Below are 12,618 nucleotides of genomic sequence, written 5' to 3' on the forward strand. Positions count from 1 at the left end.
AAGATGGCGGCGCGCCCGAGGACTACAGCTCCCAGAGGGCTGTGCGCGATCGTCCCGCCCCGCCTCAGCGTCCTCAGCCCCGGCCGGGCCCGCCCAGCACCTCCTGTACCTCCATCCCTCGTTAGCGGCAATTAAATGACCCCGTTCTGCGTCCCGTCCCCTCCCCCCCATATATGAAATAATGCTATGAATTTTTAACAGCTGTAAGTTGAGTGTTTGCTGGGAAATCGGTGCTTGCTCTTCCCCACTCAGATCGTGCCCATACTCCTTGGCATGTCTCACGTAATTAAACATGCTTTTCCCCCCCAGAAATTGCCATATTTGCCTTTTCTACTCTGGCCCGCAGGTCCTGCTGCAACAAGATGGCCTCACGGGCATCTTTTGTCAGTTTCTGATGATTTGAGCAGTGAAAGATAAAATCTGCACATTAGGTGGAGCAGTCCACTGTGCGTCCGGTGCCGCAATAAAGAATACCTGCCTAATAGTCACCAAGGCTACTGAGTCTTAACTTCGGCATTTCACTGCATCAAGGTCCTGAGCCTGGGAACTGGTTTAAGAAGTCGGGGTCAAGCACTAAAATTAACAGCGCTGCTGAACCTGCAGAAACGGCATTAAAAACTAATAAACCATACTGATGACCATCACGGCTCGCGTTTCCCCTTGCCCTCTTGCCCCGCAGGCTGCTGCTGGGCCCGGCCCCGGGCAGGGGGTGCTGGAGGGGTCTGGGCTGACGGTGCAGCCGTGGTGATCTCCACTAGCCTTCTTTGGGGCAATGTACACCTTTAAAAACTTTCTTCTGCTGGCTGTGACCCGGTGGTCCAGGTCAACACACTACTCCTGTGAGTTCAAACCAGTCAGCCACATTTTATAGCTCCTTTGGGGCATCCTGCGTCCAGGCCGGACCCTGCCCGGGTGTTCCTGCTCCACGCGAGCCAGGGGGGTGGATGTGCCACAGGCCCTCTTTGTAGCTCTTTTTCAGAAGGAGCAGGTTTTGGGGCGCAGCTTTGGAGACACATCAGGTGGGGGAGGACCGTGTTAGCCCCGTCTGACCTGGCGCATGTGGGAACTCATGTGATGGCGGCAGATGCAAGACCGTGCACGCCTCTCCCCGGGACTACAGCTGCGTATAGCCTTAGGCACATGTTTTGAGCTGTTTCTATGGCTGCTCTCGCAGCCTCTTCATAATTTCTGATTATTGAGATGAGCAGAGGTGGCTTTCCAGCCAGCTCACCAGCCCCTCTCCCGCTGCAGGCTTGGGCAGGCCCAGAATCAGTGCTGGAGAAGTGAACACTGAACAAGACTCTTTTGCCTTTGTATTTCTACTGCAGGAAGATAATTTTTCTAATCAACTCTGTATCATGACTCAGAGCCACATTTAGAAAGGAACATCAAGGAACACGTCACCCTGTGTAGCCCTTCAACCAGGTACATTCCCTTCTTCCCCTCCCTGCTTCACGAACTGGAGAGAAGTACCTGAAAAATTCACTCTGGTCTCTCGGCAATGATAACCCTGTCACTCCCACAGCCTCTGGCTTTCATTAGCTTGGGAAACAGTGAGAAACCAAGAGAGAAAGAAGAGCCCTCCAAAGCATTTCTTATTTTCCAGGCGGGCGGGAGGGTGCTCTAAGGAGTTCCTTTGTTTTTCCTTTTCTTTCATAAGGATTGTTTGGGCCCAGCAAGGCTTGGCAAGGTTGGGTGCATAAATATGAGAGGATACCAGAAGGAAATGAAGCTGGATTGTTCAAGAGTGTGCTCATTTCTTTGGCAGCACGCTGCATGGGAAGCGTGTCGCAGCAGGCGTTTTAACAGACTGGGGCAGAGGGGTTGGACCTGTGGCCTGAAGTCTGGCAGGTCTCAAAATTTTCTATGCTCTCAACCCGTGCTCCTTTTTTATTGCCCAGGAGTTAGGTGGGACCCCACCATGTCCCATTTCACGATCTGGGAAAAGCAGACATTTTATATCCCCACTTTCTCCCCCAGCCCCTGCTCCGCTCTAAGCTCTTGGTCATAAAAGATCACCTCCTCTCTCTCCCATTGACTGAGCTCCAACTCCTCCTCGTATGTAAAGCTGCATGTGTCAAGGCTACAAATGTTTCAAAACAGAAGAAAGAAGCTGTTGACAATCCTTTACCAAATTTCTATCAGTTTCCTACTATAAGTATCTCCTAATAGTCCACTCTCGTAAATTTTCTGTTCTAGAAACTATATAATATGGTGTATCATTAGCAGCATACTGTAGCAAAGGTGGCACTAGAATGAACATCAAACTCGTCTCTTCCTGGCGTTTCCTTTCAAATGACAAAAAATCCGTAATTTCTTTGTGGGTTCTCCCTGCAGAGCTGTCTCCCAGCATGATGCGTACGGCCCAGCAGTAACAATCTGTAATACTCCTTTTCTGATACTTTCTCATCCATTACTCACCACAGGTGCAGACAAGGTACTGGGCTAGGTGTGACCAAAGTGGTAGATCTACTCTTCCCGTGCCTAGATCCAAGGGGAATTTACCTCTTTTCTTAAATAATCCTGGTTATCTGCATTTCCCAGTGGGGTCCTGAACACCTGAGATGCTGAACTTGACACTGTTTTGAATAGGTTGGCAGAATTCACTCAGCACCTGAAACATGCACCTGTTTGGGAAGCCCGTCTCACTGCCAATGTCTAGTACACCAGAAGAAAGCAAATCCCATCCTATATGCATGTTAACATTCCTGGCTAATACAGAATGGAGTGGAGAGCACCAGAAGAGGAGGAATCGGCAGCCTCTATGCCAAGACTTTGGCTGCTCTTCCTTTCTCTGGGCTGGCTGCGTTGCCTTCACCGGTGAGACCGTTTTTTTTGCAGAGAAGGATTTGCCTTTATACCGAAGGACAGTCATCTCTCTGGACCACCCCCTCTTGAGTTACTTTGCCCATTTCTGGGCCACAGTGAAAGCTTTAAGCTCTTCCTTGCCATTAGATGGCAATGTAGATCCACAAATTCTCCTTCTTCCTTGAGCCCTGGAAAACCATCTTGCTGCTGGTGGAATGGCTGGTAAAGACTCAAATCTTCTATTTCCGTCTACCTCACTTTTTAAGACAGAGGCATCCTTAATTTCTTTCTCCTGCAAATAAATGGAGCTGGCTGCCTGGGATACCAGGTCCTCAGTGGCATAAGCGCTCACTCTCTCTCCATCTAGGGCCCTCCTTTGTGCAGAGAGGTTTATTTTTTTGCTCTTCCAGCAATTAATTTGTTTCATTTTGCTGTTTCCACAAGACATTTTGCTGCCTTGCTTGTTTCTCAGCTTACTGCCAAACCTGGTAGGCGAGTGAGTCATGGGCTGCCGCAGGCCAAACCCTGGAGGATACAGACTTCTTCCTAGGGTCATGAATCTCCCATCTGGGAAGTTATAAAGAACTGCAGTGAGAAATAACTACCACCGCAAAATGCTTTCCCCCATACCCGTTTTTCAGTTTTTCCATTGTCTGCACTTGACTGGTTCATTTAACATGTGCGTTACTGTTTTTTTTTCCCTTCACATTTCCCTTTCCACCAGAAAATGTCACCAACTCACATCCAACTTTTGCTCAGAAAACGTGCAGGTTCATTTGTGTTCCAAAACTAGGCAAGCTTGCTCCACCAAAGCTGAATATACATAGCTTTTTTTCTGGAGCCCGTTTTAAGTTCAATCCCATGCCAAACAGAGTCCACCAGCTCCCATTAATGCAATATTGATGCTGGGCAGCTAGCCAGGGAAGTTGTAGGATCTTTTGGAGTCCAATCCTGCAGCAGGATCTGTCTGGCTTGGTAACTTCAGCTGCTTTAAGTGGCAGAAATCCTCATTTGTACCAAAAACAATGAGAGGGGGATAAACCCTCCCTTTCTGAGATATCTTTTTTTAAAAAAAATCTGTTATGCTGCCAGAGCAGATGGAGAACTCCTGACTATTGTCTGGAACGGGGCAGGATGACAGGGACCTTTTCCCCTGTGCCAGGCAAGGATGGGAGATTGTGGCTGGGAATTCAGTGGAACAGAAAAGCCATTTGGTCTGGGAGCACAGGACCCTATAGCTTGACAGGCAGATGACAGGACAGGGTCAGGACTGTCACTTTCCCTCATCCCTCACACCTCCCGTATATGTTAATATAAGCACCTTCCAGCGTGTCTGTATTTTAAACGGCCTAAACAATGAGGATTCTGCCCTAATCCCCAGGAGAAGTGCTCTTCCATCATAGAAAGGCTCTCTTTATTTCTGGTGTGCAAGAAGTTAATAGTATTCCTAAGCACTCTTGCAGATGTGAGCGGTATGCTGTACATAAGTTATATCAGGAGAAAGCGTTATCGCCTGCGCTTACATATTTTGTGCTTATCCATTGGACTCTAAAAAGCTGTTGCATTTAATTACCCATTTTTCAAAGCATTTATTAATCATTTATTAGCTCTTTGTTCATTTGCTGTAGATGTAACTTGACATATAAAGTGAGCCCAGTCACTTTATAACCAAGCACATCTCAGGAGGAGGAAAGCACTGGGTGATAAGAAAGGTCTTACTCATCTTACTTATCTGTAAAGCGCTCGGCACATGGTGGTACAGCTCTAGCTGGGGCCTCTGGGTACTTCAGGAATATAAATACTCGCGCCTTAAGCTGCCCCATCACCTGAGCTATCTGGGGCACTGGATGAATTAGGTGGCACGCTGCACATTGGACTGGAGATTTCTAACGTTAAGTTATCACTGTCAAGCCTGATGATTTGTCCTGCATGGCCGTTCACTCCCTGTGAGCGAACCTTTCCCAGCCCCGTGCTCCCCAGCCCCCAGCGTGGGTCTCGGAGCTCACAACGCTGCAGCCTTCCCTCCGCACCATCAGTTATCAGAGCAGAAAGACAATCGCAGGGTAGAGAACGTGCCCATGAGCAGAATCGTGTGCCTCGGGGAGTCCTAAGGCCCTCTTTGGTAGCCAGTGCTGTAGAGTTGCAGGTACAGCACGGTCAGCCTGACAAGGGCAGCCATCTTCACACTTCATCCCTTGCTGTCTATCTGCTCCCAAACACAAACTCACCCCAAACAAACATCAGAGGAAAATCCTTAGTGTTCAGCATGACTGACCGCAAGTCCTGGGATCAGAGAGCGTCAGGAAACAGCTAAGTATCTTCCTTGCCTGAAAGGCCAGCACTGTGAGAGTGGTTTCCCCAGACTTACAGGCTCTGCCAGGGGAATTAGGGTCAAAATTTCCACAGATGTTGCAATTTCCCTATGGTTGTTACTACAAAATAAAGGTTTCTTTATTTCCTTATAGAGCAACATCCCAGTTCTTTGTGTCCTTTGCAAGGAGAACAGCACAGCAAGCAGCAAAACACAGCCGTTGCCAAAAAAACCCCCCAAACCCACCTAAGAAATAAGTGTCTCTATTCTAGCACTGTAAGAAGACATTATAAGGCCGAGGATCACCTCAACCAGCTTGAGGCATCTTAATGAAGCACCTACTTCAGGCAGGTGTTTCTCTTTTGCTCTAGTCAATGCAGTAAGGAAGCTTGCAGAACAGAAGAGGAGACAACATTTTATAAACGCTGTTGCTTTATTTTTTTCCCCACTAAAAAATCATAGCCCACCTGGGTTTTAAATTGCTTTTCAGGCTTTCCTAATGAATGTTTCTCTGAATGTTTGCACGTCCTCTGTTTGCCCTCAATATGGGGAAAAGCTTAAGTCAATAAGTTTTTATTTGATTTGTAAATAATGCCAGAGTGACACATTATCAGAGATTCTCAGAACTCTGACTCCATGTCTTGTCCTCTAGATATGACATGCCAGAGCCGTCACCCAAGTAGGCTGCATGGTGCAGGGTAGGGGATGGAGATTAAAATAACTTTGAGGAAAGACCATCTAGAACTTTATCCTGTACCTCTGTTTAGCCCACAAACTGTCAGGAGCTGGTGAAATAATTGCTTTGGACAGATAATAAAACATCCTCCAGCAAAACTAAGGTACTTAATATACTGCCCAAGTCAATTTCCCTTATTTCGTCTGTCCTCTTGCTTTTAATAATGGTTTAATGAAAAATTCAAAATTAATTGGAACTGGCATTAGACATTCACGTGTTCCAGTGAGGGTTTCACTGCTTCAATATTTCATAACCTGACTTCGCTGCTATGCTTCTCCTTATCCTGGCTTCCACAGGCTAGAATATCATCTCTTGTCATAAAATCAGGGGTCCCAATATGGGCGGATGTGGGCACACGAGAGAAGTTTGCAAGCACATCATAGGCAAAGAAATAAAAATGATAGCTGTGTGTTTTCTCTCTGCCACCATCCCCCCTTTCTACGCAATGATACACATCTGAGCCTTGACTGGAAAGAGCTGTCCTAAAAATAAACAGGAGCCGTCTGAAAGGTGTCTGAGGGAGGTATTTGGCAGCTGTCAGGCTGTCACGTATGCTTGAAGGATGGAGCTGATGGACTCGCTGACACCAGACGGGCTCTGCTGAAATGAGAATGCCTTATGCTTCCTTTGGCACTCAGTGGGCAGATTCTGTTGGCCGGAGCCATCAGACCTCAGCACGTCTGGGGCCTGATCCAGTTCTGGCTGCCGTCAATGAGAGTCTGCCCTTGGATGGCAGTGGGACTTGGATCAGACCCTTGCTTTACCCCTGAGACTCTGGCTTTACACCAGGGACGGATTTTGGCTCCCCAAATGAATGTCACCCCAATGGAGAAGGATACACCAGGCCCTAGGCTTGTAAGCTTCTCTAGCTCTCTGAAAACAAGACCTCTCACTGGGGTGCCCAGATATGGGGAGCAGAGCCTAACCTTTGGTATTTTTTGTTATAACCGCTTTGCACCACTCCGTGCCTCAGTTTCTCCTGCTCTAATCAGGGCGGTGGTGTCCTGTCTTCAAGAAGATTATTGACGTATTTGTAGAGCCAGGCATTTTTAAATGCTTCCAGACCATGACTCTGCTAAAAGCTGTTCCTGTTTCCCACAAGGTGCTTAATGGACACGTGTTACACCATGCAGCAGTCATGAGATGAGCAAACAGAAACACAAAGGCATGACATGACTCATCTCAAGCCTTTGCAGCAACTCAGTGGCAGAGCGAGGACCCAAGAATCCCAGTCCCCACCAAAACAATCATACCTTTACACTGATTGACTCTGGAAAGAAAATCTTGGTAGCAGAAGCTTCAGTTCTTCTCGAGTGCACAGGAAAATCTCCATGGCCTGTAGTGTAACTGAAGATATTCGCTGCTCTTCTTGGCAGAGACATACTGTGCTGGAGAGGAAAAAAGAAGGGAAGTGTGAAGACAGGATGGAAACCTCCTTGTTTGGCAGTGGGATAGGGGACACCTCTCTTGGGAGCTGACCCTCTCAATGGGAGCTGACTGCTACCATATCTGAAAATCTGACAGTTTGTTTTGTTATCTAATAGGCAGGAGCAGCCCATTTTTAGTGAAGAGCAGACTCTGAAGTCAACTATCCTGCAGTACTTTGGTCTGAAAATGCTGCTCTGCGTTGAGGAGAATGGACAAGGGAATTAATTCCTGTAATATGGGCTAGAGGAAATTACCTACAAGATAAAAGGGTGACTTGATCTTTTTGAGAAAAAGAAAAAACCAGGACTTCCTTATCTTGATGATGTTTGCTCTGAAGTATCATCTTGTGACTGCCAGAGTCTGCCTTGCAGGATCATTCAATTACAGCCAGCTCCCACGGCTCGCATCGCTTCCTTCCTTTCGGAGGTATCGTACTTACCGAAGTATTGCTTGTTCCTCTTGGTATTCGAGGCCTCTGTTGTCGCCTGTTTGCGTGGTGTGTCTGCAGCCCCGTGATGCTGTCCCTGCTCACGTGCTAGAGCAGGATACGACCAGCCCTTCAATTAGGCAGGGATCTGAAAGGAAGAGGAAATCAAGATGATGAACCAGTGAGGAGCACGTGTGAGTCAGTGTTAGATATCTGACAGTATGAGGAGCAACGACTGAGTCCCACTCCTTTTGGAGGGTCCTGGCCTCTTTGCCTACAATAACTGTACACACCTCCTCGGGGGAAACTGCACTGCACTAAGGAGGGGTGTTCCCACCAGCCAGGCTCTGTGTCTCCTTCAGGACGCTCTGGCTCTCCCCCATGAGGAATTTTTCACTATGCAGAGTACTTTTCTTCATTAAAATGGCCACGTTAAATAGCTGTGAGGTTCCTCAACGCCTACTTTGTTGAACTAATCATCTACCCCATAGCTGGCAGCTTTTTAGAGCAGGAGACAAGAGGTTACTAAACCCCTTCATTTCTCACATGCACCCACGTTTCTAATGGCCATCGAGATCCAGCTTTAAAGTCCTCTGAGAGTCATTGGAATGAAGAGCACTTTGAGAAGACGTTGTAATTATTATGGGATTTAGGGGTGTGTGGAAATGATTCATGGAGACGTTTCCCAGCCAGCAGGCTCTTGGAGCCAGGTGAGCTCTTCCCTGGAATGTGAAGCACGCAGCACGGCAACTGGGAGGAACAGGTTTGGCAGGACATTTTAAGCTGTTCACAGCAGACAGCCTCTTCAGAGCCACATCCCTGCTCTACCAACCTCCCAGCTGGATGTTCCTCTCTGCCACACTGGCCTTGCTGAGCTGGAGAGGATGGACACGCTGCGAAGGAGCCTTTCTCGCTGGAAGAGGTACCACATTAAGGTGCACCTGGCTGATGAGGACCTGATGATGCCCCTGACGGTCAAGCCTAGAGACACAGTGATGGACCTGCGGGCTCACTTAGTACGGGAGGGCGTCACTTCCTGGAAGAAGACATTTTATTACAACTCCAGGCAGCTCGAAGAGCACGAGACTCTCAAAGAAGCCAATATCCAGAATGGCTCTGTCCTGCTTCTTGTCAGCAATAAAAGGTAGGCAAGGAGCTCGTCTGCAGCAGGGGCGGTGCAAAGGAAGGGGAATGCTCGGCGTATCTCAGCCCTTTGGGATGCTTCCCTGTTGGGTTTGCAGAAAGCAGATCGGGAAACTCAAACCCTGCAACTTTCAGCAGGCAGATTGAGATTCAAGGCGCTTCAGCTCTAGTGAAATAAGCGGGTAAGAGGAGGAGGAAATCTGGTTGATGCTGCCTGTCCTGTCTCTGATCAGGTCTCACTTTCCCAACTCCGTGACCAAGCACAGAGGGAGAGAAGACGTGCAAAAGGGCAAGGGAGATTTTGTGACACAGGGGAGTGCTCTGGGAGCCTCTCATCCTCATTCTTTCCTGCTATGCCTGGCTTCCTCCTTTTCTTTGTTCTAGATACTTTCCGCAAGTCGGTGGGGGTGGCACAGTCCTGCTTTAACAGAGGGCAGCTGTGAGCCGCCAGCTCGCGGCAGAGCACCAGGAGTGCTGGTGTTGGAGAGAGACGGCAAGAAGCTGTAACTTCCCCAGATGTGGCCAGAACATGGCAGAAAGTACAGTGAGACTAGAGACTTCCAGGATAACCAGTGCGAAGGAGATCAGTCAGGGCAAGTATTGTGTTCCAGTGGGAATGAAAGCTGAGATAAAGGACCCGAGACCCACTGGCCCACAGGATGATTTAGATTCAGTGGGGTGAATTTATGCTCACCTGCGCTGTCTTTCCTAATGCCTGGTCGTTGCTGCCAGCATGATAAATTCTGTGAAGCATTTTGGGGATAGCGGGTAGAAGAGGTGCACAGCAGAGCGCGGGTGCGCTGTGTCTAATTCAGCTTTCTGAATCCTGAGCCCTCCGAGTTACGTGTCTATGCTGATCAGAGCTTCCACTGCAGAAAAATCTGCACTAAAGACTTCAGTTCCTGATTATATGCCACATACTGGAATGGTCCTATTTTCCAGTCCAGAGGCAGCTTGAAATCTCACACAAAGAAGATTTAATAAAGCATTTCCTTTCAGAGCTCAGCCAGACACAAGAGATTTCACATCGCTCAGCTAACTGCAAACCCCAAGTCACCCACGGCCCCTTTCTCCAACATCTCATTTCAGCTCTCTGATTAACTTGGCTCAGCTCCTCCTTTTCACCTTGTTTTTAATGGCAGGAACATTTCTATTTGTTGTTGTTTCCAGTGTTTATTTTCCTAAACTGCAGAGCCTGAATTTTCGAGAGTAAAAAAGGATTCTGAGGGAGTCTGTTGATGGAGCGCACGTATTGACGCTCTTTTGACAGATGCCTGATTTCCGTAACGTGCAATGCACCTTCCCACATGCTGCAAAAGCAGGGCGTAACTGCGGCAATGCCAAAATCACCAGGAGATCCCGTCCCCAGTGTGCTGAGTTCAGGCTGCCCACTTGGAGTCATGGCCATTTTTGAAAATTTAGAGCCTTTTGCTGAAAGCTCCAGCTCAATTTTTGTGACTACATGAAAAAGGAGTGGGATTTCTAATATTTTTCTCCTTGAATTTCATCAAAACCCTCCTGGCTCTTAAACAAGGACCTTTGTCCAATCTCTTATTCCTTTTCCCAGGGCTGGGTGCACTGGGGGGTGTGTGAAGAGTCTCTCTCTGAAGTCATGTCTCTCCTCGAGTTCTTGGACATGAAGGATTATTGGGTTGTGACAACCTCAGCCACTCCCAAAGTATTTTGTGTGGCAGGAGCGATAAACGCCCAGGTACTGGAGATACGTTTCTCTAAGGGCTCACAGGGGTGACCGAGCTATCGTAGCGTGGTCCCCCTAGATATTTCTGAGACATGCTTGTGCGTAGCTTGGCATCATCGCCCTGCTCGGTACGTGGTGCTGGGCTGAGCACAGCCTCTGTCACTCAGCTCCTTGCCAGATCCTCAGCATAAAGAGGGCTAGTTTTTATCACTCTATCACTTAAACTGGGAGTTAGGAAATACAGAGTGGGAGAAGGCAAGTGCTGCATTGCAATTGAGATTACAGCACCATTTTGAGCCTATATTTGGCCAGAATCTTTAGGTGTTATAAATCCACGTTGCTCCAATAGTGTCCGTGGAGATGTGCTGGTCTGTATCAGCTGGGTAACTGCGCAGCCTTGAGGAATAGGAGGAGAGTAGCCTACGCAGTGTTGGGACTGTCTAGGAGGCAGAGAGAACACGGTGCTGGGTTTGGCCAGCAGCCCTGAGGATTTAAGAGTTGGTTTTAGTACTTCACCGTGAGGTACTAGTGAGGTGGAGTGAAGCACTCCACTCCAGTGAAGTACGGACCCTCTCCATCAAAGGTCAGCATCTGCTTCTTAAGTTCTCCCTGAAAATCTTGGTGTCTCCTACTTACTCTTTTGTATTGAGATGCCAGCCAAGCAGAGCTGTGTTAATTCCAAAAGTGGAGTTGCTCTGATTGCCAAGGTCTGCAGCTCAGTGTCGTGCCTATAAATATTAATGGTCACTCTGTATGCTGTGTGTTCCTACAAGGGGCTCACGGGACAGTTTACTTTGAACCAGAAAAAACATGAAAATGACCCTATTTTTCATCTCCCCCCCGCCCCTTTAATGCCTTTGTAGATAATTGGCATTTAGCAAAGGCCAAGTCAGCATTTCTACTTCTTACTCGTGTTTTCTGGGGTTTATAACTTAGTCATAAAAATTCACTTAAGGCTGCAGCTTGGCAGGAAAGGGATCAGCATACCAGCTAATGCCGAAAATTTATTTGGACCTTAGTGTTTAAAAGTTCAAGCAAGCCATTCTGGAGTTCAGTCAATATGACCTCTCGCCCTGGGAAAACACACGGGCAGGCCAGAACTGGGAATATCACATCCACTGGGGATGCAATTCCCCCTTGTGCAGGGCTTGTTAATCACATTACTGCTGCACTGATTGAGATTGCAATCCTGTTGCAGTAGAAGCTGAGCAAAGAACGCGCTGAAAAACAGTTTCTGCCCTAGAGAGCTACATATTACAATAACATGGTTTGCAAGTGGGTAAAACAAGCAAAGCAAGACTTGAAATGTGAATGAACAAGCAGAGAGAGAAACCCCCCAGCTCAGTGGCCTTGGGCCAGCCTGCGGTGTTCAAGCCGTTGGTGCCCAACACAAGGAGACCACCAGTGAGTCTCGACATGGAAAGCGCAGCCAAGCAGCACAGATGCAAGAGCATCCACAAGAGCAGGCAGCAGGCTGTCCCAAACGCCCAAGGCGTGATCAGTCCTGGCACTGTGGACCACGCCACGGCAGAACCTGTTTGGCTCGCTCTGGAGGCGGTGCAGGGCCCCAGAGCCAGGTAGCTGCTCAGCTGGTCTGGTGGTGATGTGGGAGTTCCTGAAACTGGCACGGCTGTTCCCAAATTTTGTCTGCTGCAGTGAGCCACCTGGATGCTCTTTGCTGGCTGCACGTTGTGGAATGGTGTAGTGAGCAGCAGTGCTGGATAGTGGGTGTACAGCATTAGCTGCTCCTCGTTGACAATTTGTTGGCTGCATTTTGAGGTTTGATGTTAGGTGGAGGGATATTGTCTTGAACTGGCGAATCCACCACTTAACCCACGAACTATTTCAAATAGAGGATGTAAATGGGTGATCCGGAGCGGTTCCTAGATGTGCTGTCTGCCCATCACTGACCCTTCCTAAGGATGTAGAGCTCCAGCTGGCTCTGGATGTGGTACAAGCACAGCACATTGACAGAGCCCTCGCACTTGGAGTCAGGCTCCTTTCTCATGCGGTCACCTCTAGCACCCAGTCAGACACGGTTTGTACTAATCAATTCACCAGTGCTT

At 48.3% G+C, this 12,618-nt stretch overlaps 1 protein-coding gene across 1 annotated transcript; it reads left to right on the forward strand.

The window, feature by feature from the left end:
* The first annotated feature begins 8,594 nt into the window (after positions 1–8,594).
* On the forward strand, positions 8,595–8,858 carry TINCR (TINCR ubiquitin domain containing). The gene has a single exon (XM_074565773.1). The coding sequence runs from the start codon at positions 8,595–8,597 to the stop codon at positions 8,856–8,858; it is 264 nt and encodes an 87-aa protein (XP_074421874.1).
* The last annotated feature ends 3,760 nt before the right edge of the window (positions 8,859–12,618 follow it).

This window comes from Larus michahellis, chromosome 23 (assembly GCF_964199755.1).
Source record: "Larus michahellis chromosome 23, bLarMic1.1, whole genome shotgun sequence".
Lineage (NCBI taxonomy): Eukaryota > Metazoa > Chordata > Aves > Charadriiformes > Laridae > Larus > Larus michahellis.